At 42.1% G+C, this 21736-nt stretch overlaps 1 protein-coding gene and 1 long non-coding RNA gene across 2 annotated transcripts in view; one reads left to right on the top strand and one right to left on the bottom strand.

The window, feature by feature from the left end:
• PDE7B (phosphodiesterase 7B) overlaps positions 1–21736 on the bottom strand; it is a 465832-nt gene that overhangs the window by 60465 nt on the left and 383631 nt on the right. The window contains exon 4 of the mRNA XM_036247767.1: positions 14013–14096. Coding sequence (XP_036103660.1) covers positions 14013–14096 — 84 coding nt within the window. The remainder of the gene's footprint in view (positions 1–14012; positions 14097–21736) is intronic.
• Positions 6973–11156, top strand: LOC118621793. The gene is made up of 3 exons (XR_004957788.1): positions 6973–7091; positions 8957–9100; positions 11092–11156. It is a non-coding gene; the product is annotated as an uncharacterized LOC118621793 (long non-coding RNA).

Genomic DNA, 21736 nt, shown 5'->3' with positions numbered 1-21736 from the left:
GGGATACTGGGACTCGCAGTTTATGCCAAAGTGAGTACACTGTACTTGACTAACTTCTTTGCAGCTCTTGGGAGAAAAGGGGTTAGAAATCTTCATGTGGCCAGTGGATCCAGAGCCACAGGGGGCAGGAGCACAAGGAGGGAACTTCTCCCAGCCCCAGGCTGGAAACAAACCAGCTGCCGCCACAGCTGTCTTCACGTGATGGATTGCCCCTGTGGGTGGTAGCAGGGCGAGTGTGCAGGCTAGAGACACCAGACACAGAAGTAAAACTTGTGTTTATGGCTAGACATTCCTTATAGATTACATTACCCACAGAGCACAAATAAGCACGAGAGAGGAGACTTTGACATGAGGTTATCACTATCCTTGTTTCTCAGTTTTGTGTTGCTGGGGAGATAGGGACTGTGGGGCGAGGGCAGGCATAGACACAGGCTTATCTACAATGGCCCACACTGCAAAAAAGACAAAGCAATGGCATAGACTTGGCTCACAAAGGTGGGGCCAGGCCACCATGTCCTTGTAGGGATTCCCCTTTTGGTGGTGCCACAGCTGTGATCCTTCTGATGCTGGGTGCTGGTGGCCCAGAGCACAGAGCTGTCTCTCTGGGTCACGAAGGCTCCAGTGGCACAGACGCATCAGCGGCTCCTCCAGTCCCCGGTCTCGGTCTCCACTGTTCCCCATCTAGCTTCCTACTTCACAGAGACACTGGAAGTCGTTAGCTGGAAAATTCCTTCCTCTTCTGTCACAAAACCTGCTAGACATTCTGCTCCACAGACATTCGTTCCTGTTTCTACCTGTTCTAGTGGAAGAGCCGCCTCTGTTGCTAAGGCCAGTCTCTCTCCCACCTTTTCAGGACACTGGGTTCTCAGCTATGACTTTCCTCTCTCATAGGTGTAGTCCACTGTTCTTTCTCAATTAGATCATTCTCACCATAATTTCGGCTGTCTTAAATGTCTTGCAGAAACACTTTCCCTAATCCCACGTTCCCAGTTATCATTTTTTCTCCCCCATTTTATTTACAACCGTATTTCAGAAAGCCATGTGTCTGGCATTGTAGGCGGAGCTCAATAACTATTTGTCAAAAGAATGAATAAGTGCAAGAATTGGAAACTGAAAAGGGATAATGAAACACTCTTTTCTTCAGTATAAGTCAAGTGTGTTGTACTGTTATGTATTATACATTCTTTTCACAAGCACTTCTATGTAGGAGAACAGGTGTACAAATACCAGTAATAATAGAAGTTCACATTTTTTGAGAACGTATACGTGATAGGTATGGTAGCACTATGGTAGCACCTCACACACGCTCGCTCGCCACCTTTCACAATAACCCTGTGAGACACCTCCTCCTCGTCGAGCCTTTTTCAGCCCAGGAGAAGGAAAGTTCTGGGAAGCCCCGCCGCCACAACCCAAGTCCAGGCAGAGGGTCCGGAGCCAGCTCCAACCCCAGTCTGGCACATAGTAGTTGCCCAATAAATATAAATTGTCTTATCTTTTCTCTCGTTGCAAGTGGTAAATTTATTTTATATGGTTAAGATAAAGTTTAAATAAGGAAGGCTGTGTGGCTGAGTGAAAACAGAATGTCAAAAGACCTGCATTCTGGATCGTAACTCTTTCCTTACCTCTCTGGTTTTGTTAATCTGTTTTTTGTTTCTTCTGGGTTTTGTTTTGGCTTGTAAATCTGAGAAACTGGGCTAAAAGATCTCTTGGAGTACCTTCCGTTCAAAGCTTTGTCATGTAAAGTGCTGGTTAAAAGTGAATTACAATTTTGACTTTATGCCCTTTGGAATAAATTTCCTCTTCAAATGATAGCCATCACTGCGAAGTCCCAGACAGGGCTTTGATAAGTACTCAGCATCACAATTTCCAATCACTTTTCCAAGTTGGCCTAGTAAATAATGTTTTTTTGGTTCATGATTGCAACTTCATTTTCTGTATCTTGATATTACTTTATTTAGAAAAAAAAAAAAGGATTCTATTTCTAATAAACACTGAGGATTTTTTTTCTTTTTAATGAATCTTATCTTTTTGTGATTATAAGAATTATATGCTTATGGTAGAAAAAAATAGAAAAAAATAGAAAGAAGAAAATAATAATCATCTAGAAATAATCCCTGTTGAGATTTTGGTATATTTAAACAAATATAACTGAGATCTTTTAAGATACACAATTTTGTATCCTGCTTCTTTTTACTTAATATACAGGGTGGGGCAAAAGTAGGTTTACAATTGTTTGTATGGAAAATAATACAAGTAATAAATAATAGTACAAGAATAAACTGTTTTGTATACTCACAACTGTAAACCTACTTTTGCCCCACCCTGTACTATAAACATTTTGAGAAACTGCCTTTCAATGAAGCACAGTTTGCATGACAGGAAATAACCAACTCCCCTTGAGAAAAATTAAAGCAACCGGTAGCGGCCCCAAATCTGACTTTAATTTGTCACAATAGCAATTCCATTTCCTCCTTTTTCAGAGACAGCTGACAAGTGTCCTGGCCTGTCACCACCACACCCTTCTCTTTCTTATCAAAGAACACAAGGCCGGTGATGAAGTCAGCAATTTGTCATTTGGCACCTTCTGCAGAGCAGGGGCAATATTATAAAGTACATTTGAAACGTCGCAAAATCTAATACTCACATAGATGTATAATTACATATTTTATAATTAATTATAGAACTATTTGTTCAATGATATTGAACCAGTTTCACACCAAAAAGGGAGGAGTCTAAATGTACTATATAAGAAAAATGACTATTATAATGTAAGAAAAATATTTAATGCGTGTTATATATATGTCACATAAAAGGAATGTATTGTATATATGTAGTGACTTTGAACATTCAAATACATATGTAAAGAGGAATTATAGTCTATTATTGCCTTATATTTCTGGGGTCTGCATTCCGGTTAACAAGCTCTTTTCGGGTGAGTTGTTTCTCCTCTTTGGGCCTCAGTTTAAACAGTAGTGTCTACTTCATAGGGATCTTGTGGGGATAAATGAGGGGATCTGTGCAAAGCACATAAAGCAGTGTCTAGAACCCAAGAGCGCCACACTCACTAGCTATTATTAGTAGTATTGATATGATATGTGTATGGCATAACTGACCTATATCAGTGATTTCCAAGTACTCATGGTTCCCAAACACTCACGGAAGATCCAGAGCCAGGTTTTCTGCATCATGTCACCTCAGGATACTTTGAAGCATATACTCTCAAGAGGTTCAGGTGCAGTGAGTTTGCAGGTACAGTGCGAGGGATGCACTCTTGGAGATGGGGTGGGAGCACAGAGGGGGAAATGACTACCAGGAGGTAGTCCCCTGGGAAGGTTGGAGTCACAGAGGTCATACAGAAGGCTGGGCCAGGGCTTCCTAAGAGAAGAGGTGGCTGGGCTGGGTATACTCAGCAGAGGAAGAAGGTACATCTAAAGTTCAGCTACATTTATTGAAGACCCACTGTGAGCAAGACAGGCTGCTGGACACATTGATCTCATTTACTTCTCACCTCGACCCAATGAGGCTGGTGTTACATTCTCCTTCCATATATGTCGTCATTAAGTAATTTGGGTGTCTTTTCCAAGCTCACAAAAGAAGTAGAATTCAAACCCAGGTGTGACTTCAAAGCCCATTATCTTCCTGTCATCTTCCTCTGTTGCCCAGGTTTTAGAGAGTGCACCAGGCGGCGGGAGTTCAGTGTGCATGGAGCTCAGGGGAGGCGATCATGGTAGACAAGCAGCATGTGATTGGGTGTTAATGGCCTCCGCTACTTCCAGTGCTCACAGCAGCCCTTCTGTGCTCCTAGACCTTCAGGAGATGACAGCCTTGGGGAGCCTTGCCTGAGAAGAATCCACACCTGGGCTCCTGCATCTTGTGCCTGGGATTAAGCACCTCTCACCTTAATGTTGTGGTGGCCGTTGTCAGGTACAGTGACATGGGCCACCTTCCCCTTGGGACTTTCTCCCTAATTGCTGCCACTTTCCTCAGGCATCTGTTCCGCTCCTCTTCCTCCTAAGGTTACTTATAAGTAATAAACTGCCAGGGAGCCCCAGTGCAATTTGGTTTGCTAGTTAGAGAGAAAACAAGATCTTAATCATATGTGTTAATGCTGAGATCTCAGTTTGGAAACACACAAAAGATTCTAAGGATGGAATTTTCTCTCTCTCTCTCTCTCTGTATAAATGGGGACCATGGTAAGTCTTTTAGATCTTCTGAAACTTTGAAGGAAGGGTGGCAAGAAAAGGACATAACTCCTCATTTTGTTTATTAATGAAGTCATACGAGATAGGCTGTGCTTGCTTCTAGGTAGGAGGTTAATTTTATGTAACAAACAAGTCATTCTAGCTCAGTAACTCATAGAGTAACTTGAGTCAAAAGAAAATTTACTGCTGCTTCTCTCTACATTTTATGGTCTCCAGAAATCCAAAGAAGCTACTAGAAATACTCCTATTGGGTTAGGGTTTTACTCAAGGAAGTGCTGCGGTAGAAATCTGCCATTTATCTGTACTGTATCCAGGTGAGTTAGCAAACCCACCGGGCCATGACACTAGAAACTACATTTGTACCAAATAGAATCCACAATGGTGGTGTTGAGAGTAAGGGTGGTATCTAAATAGTTTCTCAGAGAGGAAAATAAATTGTTGGTGAAACTTACTTCTTTGTGGGCCTCAGTCAACAGTTGTATGCTTTGCTAAATTAAGCTTATTATAAACTAAAATTATAGCGGCCCTTGAACAAAGTAGCTGTTGATTTTGTGATATCTACTGGCCTTGGCTCATGGATGGTTGTGGTTCCCAAGTGAAACTTCCAAATCAGGTCCCTCTCACCTGCACTGCAGTCCCTTATTTCCAGCTTTCTCTTCGATATTTGACTCCACTACAAACAGATGGTCCCAAATGAGCTCACCATCTTTCCCAAAATTCACCCTTCAACTTTCCTTATCATTGGCCTCACTTCCAAGTTTTCAGATGGCCAGGCCAAGCTTGGAGCTTTCAGTATCATTGAGTTTTATTGCCTCTTCCCCAACCATCTCTGAATTTATACCTTTATTTCTATTGCTACCATAGTCTTACATTTCTCTTGTTTCATTGAGTATGTCCCTCCTACATATGGGTGTCAGTTAATGTTCTGAAACAATATTTTACCCTGGCCATCTTTTTGTCAGAATTCTCTAGGGAATCTTCTTTGTGTAATGAATCAAGTTCAAATTCTTTATCTTGGCGTCCCAAGACTTTCATTTTCTCTCTAGTCAACATACTTTACTACTTTTTGGACCTTCTTCCTGCTTAGTGACTTGATGTCTCCCATATGTCAGCTCAGTCTCACTTCAGGCAATGCCTTAACCAGTCAACACTCCACCTTATCATTCAGAGCTCAGCACAAGACCGTCAAGCGCTCTCTGCTCAGGGTGCCTCAGTAATCTATGCCTTCTCTTGCCTCTGATCTACTGTTGATGTCAATTATTTTAAAACTAGATAATTTATGCTCTTGAATGGTTCTTGGTTTAGTGTGTGCTTGTCTTCTTCATGAAATTAGGTTATTGGGTCTTTGAGGCTAGATGAATATCTGGAAGTTTCCTTTAGGGCACTTAGAAATGTTGAGATATTTACATTTGGTGTTTCTGGAAGACTGCAGTCACACTGCTGTTTGAGACAGAAGCTAGCCATCACATAAAAGTTCTCTCAGCCCTGGCCAGGTGGCTCAGCTGGTTGGAGCATTGTCTCCTACACCAAGAGGTTGTGGGTTCATTCCTGGTCAGGGCACATATCTAGGTTGTGGGTTTGACCCCCAGTCAGAGTGTGAATGGGAGGCAACCGATCGATGTTTCTCCTCACATTGATGTTTTCCTCCCTCTCTCTCTAGAAAGCAATAAAAACATAGCCTCGGGTGAGGATTAAAAAGAAAGTTATCTTAATCCAGTGGTTACTGAGGTCGTTTAGGACACCTTGGCCTCATGGCCCGAGTGGCGTAGAGTGGGTATTCTACTTGCTGAATGAATACGTGAATAAATAGTAACTCAGAGGAAATATTGGACTCCCTGATTCAATTTCTATTTTCATCACTCAGATAAAAAATAAATCTGTTAAATGATGTCTGCCAGGTTAACAGAAGGCAATAGTTGTTTTCAGTTCTAGTATTAGAAGATTAAAACTTGTTTTGTTTTTTTTGGTGAATATGGTTTTTCCCCAGACAGATGTATTGAATGATCTCTCCTGACTTCTCTGGTCCCTACTTGAAAACCTCATCTTCCAGTAGAATCTTTATCCAGTTGAAAACAATTGATAACTCTCTCCTGGTTCTTAGGTCTTGAAGCCCTAAAATTGGCTTTAGCATGCAGTTGTCCTTCATTTCATTGTTGCTCCAGAAACTGCTTGTGTTTTAATGCCTCTAGAAATTGTTCCCCAATTTTCGAAGAAAAATTAATTATACCCTTTCTCAACACTCCCAAAGTTAATGAATCTCTCCTCTGCATCCTGTATACATATATACATGTGCCTCTCATATTATGTATACTCTTGTTAAATATGTATGTATTGCCCGGCCAGTGTTGCTCAGTGGTTGAGCATCGACCCATGCACCAAGAGGTCACTGGTTTGATTCCTGATCAGGGCACATGCCCAGGTTATGGGCCAAATCCTCAGTGGGGGGCATGCAGGAGGCAGCCAATCGATGTTCTCTCTCATCGATGTTTCTATCTCTCCATCCCTTCCTCTCTCTCTAAAATCAATAAAGAAAAATAAATAAATAAGTAAATAAAACAATTCCATAAAAAAATGCATGTATTATTAGATGTATCATATCCATTAAAATATAGTTGCTTATGTCTGTAAATTCCTCAAAGGCAGTGGCTATGTCTCATTCATCTGTTTATCTCCTGGAACGTTGCCTACCCCATGCAGTGCTCCACCGATGGTCACTGACGAGCAGTGACAAGGAATAAGTGAAACAGTGAGGACATCGTCAACTCTGCCTTCTGCACGGCAGTGGCATTTTGGTGGCTAACCATCCTGCTGGCCTGGCACTTCCGCATCTGAAGTGCTGGGGAGCTTGTAGCCAGACACACTGAATGCACGTCATGCAACACGGTCCAGGTGAGTCAGAAGGCACCACAACCACAACCAATGCCTGGCCTTTCTTCTAGAGGAAGGCAAATATTGAACCTTGAAATTGTAGGGTGTTACCTTGGCATTCATGGGAAGTCTCAGTGCTAACTGGCACCTCCTTTGTCTGCTTGAGGAGCACAGGGCTGGGAGGTGGGTCAGGGCTTTGAGGGAGGTGGGATATCATCCCCTCAGTGCAACTTCTTTCAAACCACCCTGTAATATTTTTTTAAAGGATGATTTCATTTTGTTTTTTTCTTTTTCTTTTTACTTTATTATTGAGATACAGTTGACATACAACACTGCATAAGGCATAGGATGTGTTGATTCAATACATTTATATATTGCAATATGATGACCACTGTAGCATTAGCTAACACCTCTCAGGTCACATAATTATCATTTCATTTTTGTGGTGAGAACAACGAAGATTTCTGAGCCGCTTTGAAGTGTATACTATGGTTTTGTTGACTATAATCTCTATGCTGTGCGTTAGGTCTCCAGGACTTACTTTTCTACTAGTTGCATGTTTGTATCTGTAAACAACATCTCATCCTGTAACATTTTAGTTTAGGGTCTTTGCATTTTGTGTGGATCTTACAGGTAATGTGAAAAGTTATCTCTAAGATTACCGACAGGCTGTCATCCGTGTGGAATTCTCTCCTAGAAAACGAAGCTTGTAAGCAAATTGCCTGTCCGTCTTTAAGCTGGGCTATCACTTCACACCAGATGGTGATATACTGGGTGGTTTTTGATTGATAGTCCTTCTGCGAATGTATTTTATGTTTCCACATGGTGTAATATGTTTTAGATGGCAGCTTTTAAAAGAACATTTGAGTCTCTGGGTCACTTATATCTTTTATGAAGGAGAAGTGACTCAGAGACTCAAATATATATGTGTGTGTGTGTGTGTGTGTGTGTGTGTGTGTGTGTTTGTAAATATTAGTTCTATTTCAGAAATAATAAGCAAAGGAAAATATTTTTGCAGCTATACTAAAATTACCTCATGCTGCTCGTGTAGCTAACAGGGCCCTGCCTAGGCCAGCAGATCTGGAGAAGAGAACCGTGAAGATCAATATTAGCAAATTACCCACAGGACTAGCAGCCCCGGCTCTCCGCGCCAGCTGATCCTGCTGCCCTGAAACCTCCAGCGGAAGCGGCTTCTTCCCTCAGGCTCCAGGCCCGGGAATGTCGGCTCTGCCTGTCCCTTCCTTTGCTGCGGGTGTGGAAATCGCACTGTTGGTCTGAAATGGTTGCCACGGGAACATCTCCACCTAGTCATTACCTACTCAGGCTACTGATTATATTAAACCAGGAGACAAAGATGGAGAAGGGCCGCTGTAGCCCCCTGTTCTGCAGAGAACAGTAATTGCTTTTGCCACATTCACCTCTGGGCCACACGTCTCTCTGAACACTCTTCTCTACATATTCTCCTCTCTTGTCAGCCTCCCCCCAACAGAGTTAGTGAATGAAATAAATCTGCAGGAAGTCGGCATTGGTGTAAGACAGCCATTCTATTTCCGTTCCTCCTGTCCTCCTCGTTCTGTCATGTGCAATAAAAATAACTGTCACCCCTTTCTCTTTGTTCTGCCCCTCCATGCTTAGGTGTGGCAATAACTCCTCTTCAAAGTCTAGGATTCCTGTGTCCCACAGTGGTGCTGAAGGCAGCTTCCTGCTCCTTATCCAGAGATGGCTCTAAAAGTCCACAGAGATGCCCCTTTTCTAAATTGTTTGTAATAGTAACAGGAAATGCAACTGGCTGAAAACAGGAAACTTTATCTTCTGTATATCAATAGATACATGGATGAATCCAGATCAATTTCTTATTAGGAGGATTTTCTCATCTTCATTTCTAGACTACAGGTGACAGTCAAGAGGTATTGTCTTGAAGAACTCCATTGGTAATTTATTGTTCAAACTGGATATTCTGGGCGTGAAAGGCGGCATTATTAAGTATGCCTGGACAACAGGCACAACCAGGACTATGCCAGGCAAACCAGGTATATATTGTCACCTATTATGTAGACAATAAGTACATGGGCATGGTAGTACTGTGCCCTTAAAAATGCAGGGAAAAAGACACCTCTTCCAGAAAATACTTTGTGAAATTAGAAATTATAATTGTGGAATATAAAATCTGGATCCGTAAGAGAGGTGCCCTTTCTGTTTATACTTCTATCTAGTTTAATTTAGTCCATTCTTAAAAGTAAAGTAATAGCTTTGAAATGAAAAAAAAAAAAAAAAGTGGTATTAACAAAGAAAAATAGACTGGACTAAATGTATCTATGGAGATGTCATAAAACCCTTTTGATTCTGTTTAAAAATCTAAGTTAGGGATTGGTAGCTTTTTTTAAAAAAAAGAATAGTTTATTAATTTTTAGAGAGAGAAGAAGGGAGAGGGAGAGTGACAGTAAAAGAAACATCCATGTGAGAACATAACACTGTGCACGTCCCCTACCAGGGATAAGGTCCACAACCTGGGCATTTGCCCTGACTGGGAATCAAACCAGCAACCTGTTGGTGCACGGGACAATGCTCAACCATCTGAGCCTTGCCAGCCAGGGCGGGGTTGGTGACTTTTTCTGTATGGGGCCATATAGTAAGTATTTCTGGTTTTGTGGGCCGTATGGTCTATGTTGTAACTACTCTGCCATTGTAGGATAAAAAAGCTGTACATAACATGTAAATGATAGGGCATGGCTCTGTTCCAACAGAACCTTTTCTTCCTAGGTTATTTTCTTAAAAATTTTTATTGAATTTATTGGGGTGACATTGGTTAATAAAATTATACAGATATCAAGTGTAAGACTCTATAATACATCCTCTGTATACTGTATTGTGTGTTCACCATCCAAAGCCAAGTATCCATTCATCACATTTGTCACCCCTTTACCCTCTTCTACCTCCCCCACCCCTCCCTCTGGCAATCATCATACTGTTGTCTGTGTCTGTGTCTGTTTTCTTTTTTTTTTGCTTAATCCCTTCGCCTTTGTCACCCAGGCTCCAACCCCCTCCTCTCTGACAGCTGTCAGTCTGTCCTCTGTATCTATGAGTCTTTCTATTTTGTTAGTTTATTTTGTTCATCAGATTCCACATCTAAGTGAGATAATATGGTTTTTGTCTTTCTCTGACTGGTTTATTTCACTTAGTATAATACTCTCCAGGTCCATTCATGCTGTTGTAAAAGGTAAGATTTCCTTCTTTTTTATGGCTAAGTAGTATTCCTTTGTGTAAATGTACCACAGGTTTTTTTTATCCACTCATCTACTGATGGGCACTGGGCTGCTTCCAGATCTTGGCTATTGTAAACAGTGCTGCAGTGAGAAATCTTGTTTACAGAACAGGCAGTATGGGTTGCAGATTCAGTGTACCAGCTGCCGTTTGCACCCTGATCTAGTTGTTTAATATTTAGATGAATAATAATCAGATTAATATTAACATAATATTTATATTAATTCTGACGTCTCCTGATCTGTTGTGACAAGCCGGGGCCACGGCTATAGGGCCGAATAGAAATGTGCGTTGGGCCTTACTATCGAACATAGAGTTTTCTTGTGGGTGTCCCAACCATCCAAGGCCCATGTGGAGGTGGAGGATGAGGGTAAAACCCAGGAGCACTTCTGACGGGGTGGTGGCCACATGGCTTTCACTAAGCATTTTAGAAGGAAGGCTTCAGGGATGCAGACATTGGGGATAGAGGCTGCGGTGATCTAGTTTTCCTTACAAATGGCTAAAAAAATAAGCCCAACAAATGCTAGCAAAACTGAAAGCACCTGAGGAAAATGAAGTCTTGGATCTCTGCCTACAGCAGAAAAAAATGACTCAAAATTAGGGTACATGATGTTTAAAAACTCACTTTAAATTAGTTAGGTACTTACCATGTAGAATTAGAATCATGTTTTGTTAGTAAAAGAAAAGTCTTAGGAGAAAATGTTCTGTAGCACTGATTTTTAAATTTTTATAAAGTTGTGTTTAAAATGTTTCGCTTCAGGCAGAAAGCACAGTATGACGAGGCGGACCGCAGCCAGAGCGTGAAGGAGAGGGAAAGAGCGCACAGTAAGTGGCAGGAGCTACGACGTACATTGTAGCTCGCGGTGTGACTGTATGTGACACAGACAGCCACACACCTTCTGCTACCTGGTGACAAGCTGTTTAATTGCAGTTAGGAAATGGTGGCGAGTGACCACAGTAATGTTACTGGTTCCAGTCTCACTAACGAGGTATTTGCAGTGTTAGACGATGAAATGGATAATACCATAGAAAGGAAACATCTCAGAGGGCTTTGGTCCTATCTGAGCTGTTCAGATAAACATCAGGGGTGACTGATATAATTATTTAATATAATCTTTTGGAGGGGACCCTTTAATCTAATTAATAAGTGAACAATAGATATTGGGAGCTCAGTAACTATAAAGAGAAGGTCCTTTAGGATCCTGAAGTCTATTTAGGGATGTGTTTGTTTATTTATTTATTTATTTATTTTTAAATTCTCACCAAGGATATTTCTCCATTTATCTTTGGATAGAGTGGAAGGGAGAAAGAGAGAGAGAGGGAGAAAGAGAGAGAGAGAAATATCTATGTGAGAGGGACACATTAACTGGTTGCCTCCCGCATGACCCCCACAAGGGCTGGGGATGAACTGCAACCGAGGTCCATGCCCTTGACTGGAATCGAACCCATGACTCATTGGTCCGCAGCCTGGTGCTCTAACCACTCAGCAAACTGGCCAGAGCAGGATGTGTTTTATATAGTGAGGAAGAAAAAATTGAGACCCTTAATAAAGCAAAATACAATAAAGGCTAATTAATATTCCTTTGCATGTGTTGCTGGTAAGGAGACAGGAGTGAAAGAGTTACTCAGAGTGGGGCGTGAGCAGAGGAGAAAGGGACTTCCAGGATGGGCAGACGAGGGCCACTTGCGAGGTAGAGGGCATGAGTGGCAGTGGGTTGGAGGGGCCGAGAGCATACTGGGCCAGGAGAAGGAGGCCGGGACAGAGTCCAGACCCTACCTAGGCACTCCCCGAAGGATCTACTGCACAGAGGTGACTGCGCGGCACCTGCTACACACGATGTGTCATACGGTGAGTAACAGTGAAATATTACCTACATTGAGTTTCTGTTTACATTTTTCCAGCTTTTCTTTTTTATCAGCTTATAAAAGTAAAACAAGCTAATTGTAAAAAAAAAAAAAATCCAAGGCTACAGAACACTCTCATGTGGAAGTGAAATACTCCATAATCCCATTGCCAAAAATGACCATTAGCAGTTGCTTATTAACACTGAAATACATAAATAAATAAATTTACTTTTTATCATTTGGAACCTGGCATTAAAAAATAAGTATCGCCGATTTTCCTAATTTATTTATACCTTATATTACAAAACATGATGTAATAATATCTCATCTACTATTGAAAAAAGGTTTTCTGGTTATTTTCTCTCTCTGACACTCAATATGTAATGCCATTGAGAGTTCTGGTCTCAATATGAAACAGTGAACTGGATCCTTTGCTCATTCCTACCCTGCTTGGTAGAACTATATGCCCTGCAAATTCATGCGGTCTAGAGACTGTCAAATGAGTAGCTTCCATGAGTAGCTGGAACAGCCCATTCAGGTAAAAGGGACTGTCAGCGCTCCCCACAGGCTGTAATGAAAATGGCATTGGTCAGTGACTCAGTTCTAAAATGTGGGGTGGGTTTGGGTGGGGAGGTTGTCTCTAGTATGGAAAGAGTTATTCCAAGTCTCTATATCCCTGAAACACTGAGAAAACAGATACTGCACATTGATACGAGAGGTTAACAAGCCAGAAATACAAACATGTCCATCTCCTGTTGGTCTTCTGAGGATCTAAAGATCAGAAATAGCCAGTTCTAATTTCTCCTAGTAATTTCCAGGGGTCTAGGTAAATCAAATTACCTCTTTAGCTGAACTTGTTTATGCCAAAGGGAAGTAATACTCTGTGGGTGCAACCCAGCACTTTGAAATGTAAAGATTGGAAGTAATATGAGCTCCACACACTGAAAACCTTGGAGCCAATTGTAAGATTTATCCCCTTTCTACCCCACCCCCAAGTCCACAGTGAAGGAGGATTATGGTAGTTAGGAGGTAAGAAATCTGGAGGCGTAAACTGGTCACTGGCTTGTATTTCCAAAGGAATTTGAGATGAAGAGAATTATGAACCAGAGGTTCAGCAAAACTCCAAGCAGGAGTGATATATGAAAGGGAAAGGCAGAAATAAATAAACTTTCGAGGTAGTCCAAACGGAGGAAGCAGCAAGTGCTGACTGAAAGGACCTCACCATGGTGAAGGGTTTTTACCAGGAATGCAAGTACAAACCTCAGGGATTTAGATTAGACAAAGAGGGGAGAATTCAATAATGGGTAGGTTACTAAGGGCAGCTCTAGAATAGGTTTCCCTGTGGGGTTTAAAAAAATGAAACAGGACCTGGCCGGTGCGGCTCAGTGGGTTGAGCATTGTGCCATGGACTGAGGGTCCTGGTTCGATTCCCAGTCAGGGCACATGCTTGGCAGCCGGTCACGTTTCTCTCTCTAAAAAAATCAATAAAAACATATTTAAAAAAATAAAATAGAATTTAATCTAGTCTAACGGCTGAAGGTGGAGAGAATGTGCAGGATAATGAAAACAAGAGTTTACGTGTGTAGGGCTTCGATGTAAGATGTACATTTTTAAAACTGACACGATCTCATTTGACCCCCTCTCCCCGACTCTGAGAGAGCAGAGCCAGAATTACTTCACTGGTGAGGAAATCTAAGACAAAGGGTTGAGCTCCATTTGGGAGGGGAGAGATGGAGGAAGGAAGGCAGACCTCGGAGGGTTTTGAAGTTCAGAGGGAAGTGAGATTTTTTAAAACAGAAAACATTTGTTCCTTTCCAGGTACACTTGATTACTCACTGCTAAGCAGGCGGAAGTCAATGAATGGGTAGGAGCCGCGGCGTTCAGCAGGAACCCCTGTCTGACCCCTCAGTCGTACATCTCCTAGAAAACAGAAGATCCAAACAACGTTTGAAAATGTTGCCAAGTGTATTCATGTTTCCTTTGTAAATCCTCTTACCCACTTATGTCCCTGGAACCAACACCAAATATCAGGAGAAAAATGATTTCCATTCACCTTTCTTAAGAGAGTGATATGTAGGAAGGGATATTTAATAAATGCTGAGTCTAATGAACTTGGCAGATCTCTAAGACATGAAGCAGCGGTTTGTTTCTTATCTGCCTGGACGGACGGTGGGTCTGTGAAAATGTCAGTCATTTACAAAGTTTCCATAGCCTGTGTATGCTTCCAAGGGCCACAAAGATGACACATCTTAATCTGGAAGGACAAACGGTGTGCTGGGATTAGAGCTTTCATTCTTATTGGAAGTTTAATCACCCACAGGGTCATTCCGGTTGGACCTAGCAAAATGGTTTTCTGACTGGTGTCCATTTTCCTTGTTCCCCAGGCTGTAGCACTGATCTGCTTCAGAATCAGTCAGAGGAAGGCCAGCCTAGCTCCAGGTACTTCAGACATGTAGCCTCTCTTGGACATGATACTCTATAGAGTTTCTACTATGTATTTGAATGTTTCCTTTTTTTTTAAAAAAAAAAATATATATATATATATTTATTTATTGGTTTTTAGAGAGGAAGGAAGAAGGAGAGAGAGAAAGAGAGAGAGAGAGAGAGAGAGAGAGAGAGAGAGAGAGAAACATCTGTGTGAGAGTGGAGCATCGATGGGCTGCCTCCTACAGGCCCCCTACCTGGGATCGAGCCCACAACCCTGGCATGTGCCCTGACCTGGAATCTAACCTACCACCTTTCAGTGCATGGGACGATGCCCAACCAATTGAGCCACACCAGCAAGGGCTATTTGTAGGTTTCTTTCAACGTCTGTGTTCACTTTCCTTTTTGGTGTGTCCTGCCTTCCAGATCAAGGGAGGTAATGCAGTGGAGTGGAGGGAGCCTGGCCTTTAGAATGATGTAGACCTTGGATAAAGCAGGCTCTGAGCCGCAGCTGCCTCAGTTCAAGGTGTCTGAATAGTTCAAGGTGGTTGGAGAATATAAAATAACACTTGCTGCCTGGCAATGAATGCTGGATTTACTTCCTTCTACACTCCTGCAAAGCAGGGATCATGCATATTACATGTTCTGTATTTCTACATGCTGACAAAATAAATAAAAAGACCGAATTTCCAGTTAGTGTATACAACCTGAAAGAAGAAGAGAGGTAAACATACATGAGACCTAGTATATTTCCGGAACATCTGAACCAGGAAAGGGTTCTTCCTCGAGTAAAGGGTGCACGCCCATACGCCACTCTTGCCCAGACATGAGTGACCCTGTGGCCTCAGCCTGCAAATGGAGAGGAGGAGAAGTCTCCTTCCTAACTCCTGGGGTTAACCAGGGCCTGGGCGAGCTCCTCCTCGGCCATAACCCATACAACCGACAGTGTTTAAAATATTCCTCGTGTGTACTCGGGCTTATAAACTGCAAGGTCTGAGCCCTTGGGCTGTTCTCAACTTTGAATTTTATATTGGTGCCTTATTTAGTGCTTTGTATACTCTGATATTGTAGTGACATATTGATATTAAAGAATGTGACAGTTTATGGAGTATAGTGAAGTGGGAGGAGGAGGGAAGAGATGGAAAGTATATTTAAAATATGAATATAGTCTGACATCCAAGAGGGAATGCTGTTAGCATTTGATAAGTTTGTGGGGTGCATGGTTAATAGGTGGAGGAAAACCAGTGGGAAGAGTTGAGGGGTTACCTCTCCTCAGCAGTTATCTTGAGTACCCTCTATTTATACATGTCTAAAGAGTCTACAAAGCACATCCACAAACCTCACAGTCTATTTTCTTGTTTATTACATTAGACCCTCACAGTAGCCTTGTGAGGAGAGTCACTATTATTCTCCTTATTTACAGGTGAGAAATAGAGGCCCAGAGAAGAAAGGGAAGGGCTGCTATTCACTCTGCTATCCCCAGCTCAAGGCTCAGGCCCCTTAAAGGCACTCCATAGGTGTCTGTTGACTTTCATTGACTGCCTGGGTTTATGGTGCTTTAAACTTGCGATTAGTAGAGCTAGTCCTTAAATCTGGGTTGTTAAACTTCACAGGCAGAGCTCCCTCTCCTCAGTACCATTGGTTGCTAACCTTATAGAGTGTGCACAGCTGGTTTTAAAAATGAAGACAAAAATCACAAACTGCACATGCTAGAAGCTGTACTTTTAATAGCCAATGAGATAGTATAGCATGTTCAAATGATATAATAAATTCAGCACTGACTGTAAATGATTTATATTTTATGAATGACAGTAAGCTACACATATACTTGAAAAACAATGCGTAGATGAGACCATGTTAGTTTGGTTTACAAAGCCTGCTGGGGTTGGGAACTCGCTGACCTGTTGCGTCATCCTTTAGGGCTTCTCCTAGGGCTTTTGGTCTCACCCACTGGAAATCATTTCTCCACTAGTATATTTTTCTCTGTACTACCAAGGAGTCCTCCTGGCTTTGTAGTCCTGAGAGCACTATGTACCCAGAAAACTTCTGTATAATATCAATGTGGGTTTTAAAGCTTCTGCCAGAATTTATTCCATTTGTCCATTTGAGAGTACAAGGCAGAGAAGGCCCATCATCATGTAACACTTTAGATTTAGAGAAACTGAGAGGAGACAGCACCACATGGCATTATGGATAAAAAAAAAGAGTGCTATGCTAGGAATCAAGGAACTCCTGTCACTGAGAGGATCAGTATGTCACCATCTTGGGTGACCTTGGGCAAATTAATAACCATTTTGAGTCCAGTTTTCTAATATTTAAATTAGTATAATTATAACAGTTTTGCCTATTCCAAGCGGTTGTTGTGAGGAAATTATAATGTGCATAAAAATAATATGATAACAGTTAACATTTACTGAATACTTATACTGTGCTCAGCATTTTCTCATGTCATCTACCCAACAGCCCAGGGAAGTAGGTATTCCTACTGGACGACTTTACAGGCGAGTGAAAACTCGATAATTGTCTGAGATCACAGAGCAGGTAAGTGTGGAGTTTGAGCTCAAACTCCGAATTGGCTCCAAATTCTATGTTCTTACCCATTCTTTCATATTATCAGGATACAAAATTATATAGCCAGTTAAGCATTATCTTTTTATTGTCCAAGTGTATCCTTTGATTGCTACTTGCCAATAAACCAAATACATATTCATCATGATTCCTGGAAACTGAGTACCAGGGGAATCTACCACTTTGGTGATTATGAGTCAATCAGATGCATGTTGTTTATTTGAACAGCAGTCTAGGGAAATGGGCTACAGAATCAGACAACTAGATCCTGCTCTGGATCAACAAGGCATCTGTTATTTTCAAATAAGAAATGGGAAGCAATTATTAAAAATATTATTCAGCAAACCTGAAATTACCTGGCAACTAGTTTACTCAAGCTTTTAATTAAGAAGAATTTTCACGATGCAACCCCACTTTTTTAAAAAAGAGACAAATAATAACAAAACAAGTAGATAGGAAAGATACCTAAACACACAAACAAAACAAAACAAGGAAACAGCAGCAACAACAACTGTAAAACCCATACCCAAAAGTTCCCTTTCATTGCTAATACTGTCTATAACTACAATCCCAGTCTTGAAGCGAATTACTCATAAACCTAATAATAGCCTTTAGATGTAGTAAATAGTTGTTTTAGAAAAGGATTAAATCATGTTAAAAACTAGTGAAGCAGGAAGGCAGGACAATTTTAAGTGAGCTAACAGGGCATTTTAGAACTTTTCCAACAACCAAACATTCCATATCTCAAGCATTCTATTTAATTGAAGCTCTAATCTGGTAGAATTAATGTTTTAAGTATATATTTATACTATAGAAAGATCTTGCTCCTTCTCCTTGCTCTCATAAAACCCTTCTACACTAAATTGCTTCAATATGCTTGTGGGAAGAGAGAAAGAGTTCAGCAACAACAGTCCCCGGAGGAGCAGAGGCCACTGGCTGATGTCCGAAGCGTGGAACAAGTGGCGTCCTGCTGAACTGCTTTTACTGGCCCTGGTCTCAGGCAATCACCTATTTACCTACGGCCTTATATCCAAGCTAAACAATTATTTTGACTATTCATTATGCCCTTGTTTAACTTAAGCAACTTTCTTTCTGGCAAATAAAAGGTGCTGTGGAAGCAGGGTAGGAAGCGTTGACAGCTCAGCCGTGTCCTCAGTCTGCTCTTATTGTGTTCCAAAATGAAACAAACAGCAGGGGAATTCTTATTTTGAAAGGGCTGCTTCTCCTTTGCCCCTTCAGGCCGAAAACATAACATGTCGTCCTTGAGTATGTATTTAAGGCTGCAAACACAGGCGAGCGCTGAGCTCCTTGGCTCCAGGAGCCGAGACCTGGAGACAGCACTCCCCCTCCCCGGGGACGTGGTTCCGGGATGGACCTCTTGCCCACTTGGCCTCGCAGGCAGTCTCTGTTTAATCCGAGCTTGTGCGAGGGAGCAGACGCTATGTGGCCTCTTATGTAACTGGCAGCGAGCGTGGAGACTGACGGCGATGACAACTTACAGTGGCTGAGACACGGGCCACATGACAAGAACCAGACTCGGGCCCCATCGTGGTGTCAAGGTCACCACAGGGTGGGGAAAAGGGGTGGGAAAGGGACAGAGCAGTAGCTTCTGGGTCCTGTTGCATCTGAGGCGGATGAGGAGGAGGATGGCAATGGCTGCAGAAAACCGGGCGCGGAGGTTCGAGGCAGGGGTGCACGAGGAAGATGAGACGGTGGGGGTGACCACGCAAGCCCCACCAGAGTGGGAGAGCAGAAGCTCTCACGAAAGGCATCCCTCGGACCTATCTGAGGCGTTACGGATGCACGTCACTGGGGCAAGCGTGCAAATGAAGGCAGAGAGAGCCGGATCCCCGACCTCAGACGAGGACAGGCACCCTGCTGCACTGCTCGGCCGGCCGCTCGGAGCAGTTCAGATGACTCCTCTCAATTAGCAGAGTGAATGATTTCTCCTAAGATGTTTATCTAGTCTAACAAAGAGGAGGAAGTTTGTGAATTTAATCACTGCAGATTTATGGGACAGTGCAGGCAGCCAGTTGAGATAACAGGCAGAGGTGGCTGTCTGCAGAGCTATGAGCTCGCCTGAGGTCCAAGATGGCTGATTAGAACCAAATTTCTCGTCTGGAGGTTCAAATCCGCTTTACTTCCTTGAGTGAGTCTGGGCCTGTCTGGTCACTAAGGGCTACGTGCTGACCTGGAGGCGCAGAAGGCTTCCTGTCCGTTGATCTCTTGCACTAATTGTGTGTTTCTGAGCTGTCCCTGAGAGAGTTTTGCATGGAGGAAAGAGAGAAACCAGGAGTTAGTTGTCCAGAAACCACACTTTTGGCAAAAGTGACAAAATAAAAGTTTTCCGTGTGTGTGAAAGAAAATTATTTCTTCTCTTCGTAAAAACCTTGATCTTTGTATCAAAGTCAGAGGAAAAGAAAATTTCATCAAGTCAGAATCTCTCAACAATACCCTACTACGTTGCAACTTTAGGTTAGAATTATTAAGTCCTTGAGACAAATGTGCATTTTGGGACTTGAATGCTATAAAAGTGAATGTTAGATAGCAGGTAAGGAAGGTTCTAACTCAGACTAGACAGTCTTCAACTTGATGGTTTTACAGAGGAAAATCAGAAAAAAAATTTTAATCACCAAGAAGACAGGCAGGAATGCCTAAAGAGAATTCTACAAAGCTGTGAAAGTCTTAAAAGAACATAAAGAACATGTCTTCTTACAAAGACTGAGAAGAAGGGGAATAATCTGGGGAGTCATTTTAGGGAACATGTGATCTGAGTCTGCCTTAAGTAATGAAAAAAACAGTGTGAGCTTGTACATTATTCACTTATTTCAGGGATAGTGCTTTTCATCTCCAGAATTTTACCAAAGCAAAGTTTTTCTAAAAAATGCATCTCTCTCACACACACACACACACACACACACACACACACACACACTCTGCCTGGCACGTTGTAGGCGCTCAAAAGCCAGTAGGTATTATTCATATATTGTTACGGTTCTTCTGAGATTCCTGCCCTTTTTCAACTCCTTTCCCCCATGACAGTTGGTATTATTTAGGAGGATTTCTAAGTCAGGAATTGTTTAAAGAACTGTGCATGTGTAGTCTGGTTTAGCCCTTACAATAATCCGCCGGAGGTAGGTGTACGGACCATCCCCATTACACTGAGGAACACAGAGTTTGTGAGTGTGAACGGGGCTCAGGAGCCAGGTGGCCTTGGGAGCCTTGCTCTTCAGACCATTGCTACACTGGGCACCGTCTCCGTTCTCCACAGCAGTGATGGGGAATGATCACCCCTGATGTTATTCATCATTTCCTCAGTCATCCCCTGCTGTGTTTCTCTGCTCTCTGCTGGGAAGGCTGGGCTAATGACAGTGAGTACTAAAATTATGTGCCAAGGAAAGCTGAATGTATACCCAGGGGCTTCTTCATAGCAGCATTATAAGCCCAGTGAACAGGAGTGTGGTGGACCAGGACTCAGGAATGAATGAGTCCTGATGGTTCAGGTTAACTACAGGGAGTCTAGATACCACGAGAGAGCCAGGTATCTTGCAGGGCAGCAGAACTTTTGGGTAAGTGGGTCAGCAAAGGGGCCAATTCTAGGGCAGGCTCAGAGGGGACCCTAGATTCATTCAGTTAATTTAAACAATGCTCATGCAAAACATACAAAGTGTTGGAAAGTAGGTGGAGGGAAGGAAATATAAGATCCATAAGATGTCTTGACACTCAGATAACAATTAATGATCTAGAAGAGAATCACAGAAATGAGCTAATATGGTATAAACCGGAAGGAGTCTATGTTTTTTTTTTTATCCCCACCCGAGGACATTTTTTGATATTTTGTTCAGATAGAGTGGGAGGGGGAGAGAGAGAAACATCGACGTGAAAGGGCCACATTGAGTGGTTGCCAACCACACGACCCAACCAGGGCCGGGGACAAACTGCAACCGAAGTATGTGCCCTGAGTAGGAACCGAACCCGGGTCTCTCCAGACCGCAGGCTGACACTCTAACCGCTGAGCCAAACGGGCCAGGGCAGGAGTCTAAGTTTTAATGATACTGAGATATTTGGGTTTTCATCTCTCTAAAGCATTGTGAGGCTTTATGGTTTTTATACAGATAAGTAACTTGGAGATTTCTGGATCTCATATGGCTTCCTAACAATTTTTAAAATGTTTTGCTTAGTATTATATATCTGAAACCTATATATTATTATTAACCAATGTCACCCCAATAAAATATATTTAAAAAATTAAAAATAAAATGTTTCACTTAGTGGAATTTTAAAAGACTCATTTAATGTTCAATTAAAATTTTAATATAATTTTACATTTTTAAACCTTACATTTAAACCTTCACGTTTTAGAACTATGGTTGAAGGCAAGACTGAGACTCTCACATCAGGTCTCCAGTAGATAGAGGCGAGCGATTTAAATGAACAAGGCTCTTTTCAGAAACCACTAGGAATCTATTCCATTAGGAATAGATGTGCTTTGTATCTGATGAGCGTGTTAGCCTCATGGAAAGATAGTTTCATCATTGCAGGAGAGGTAGGGGAAGAGAAGGAGGGAG

This window comes from Molossus molossus, unplaced genomic scaffold (genome assembly GCF_014108415.1).
Source record: "Molossus molossus isolate mMolMol1 unplaced genomic scaffold, mMolMol1.p scaffold_m16_p_8, whole genome shotgun sequence".
NCBI lineage: Eukaryota > Metazoa > Chordata > Mammalia > Chiroptera > Molossidae > Molossus > Molossus molossus.
Note: the sequence above shows the minus strand (reverse complement) of the source record. Positions and strands in the feature narration are given on the sequence as shown.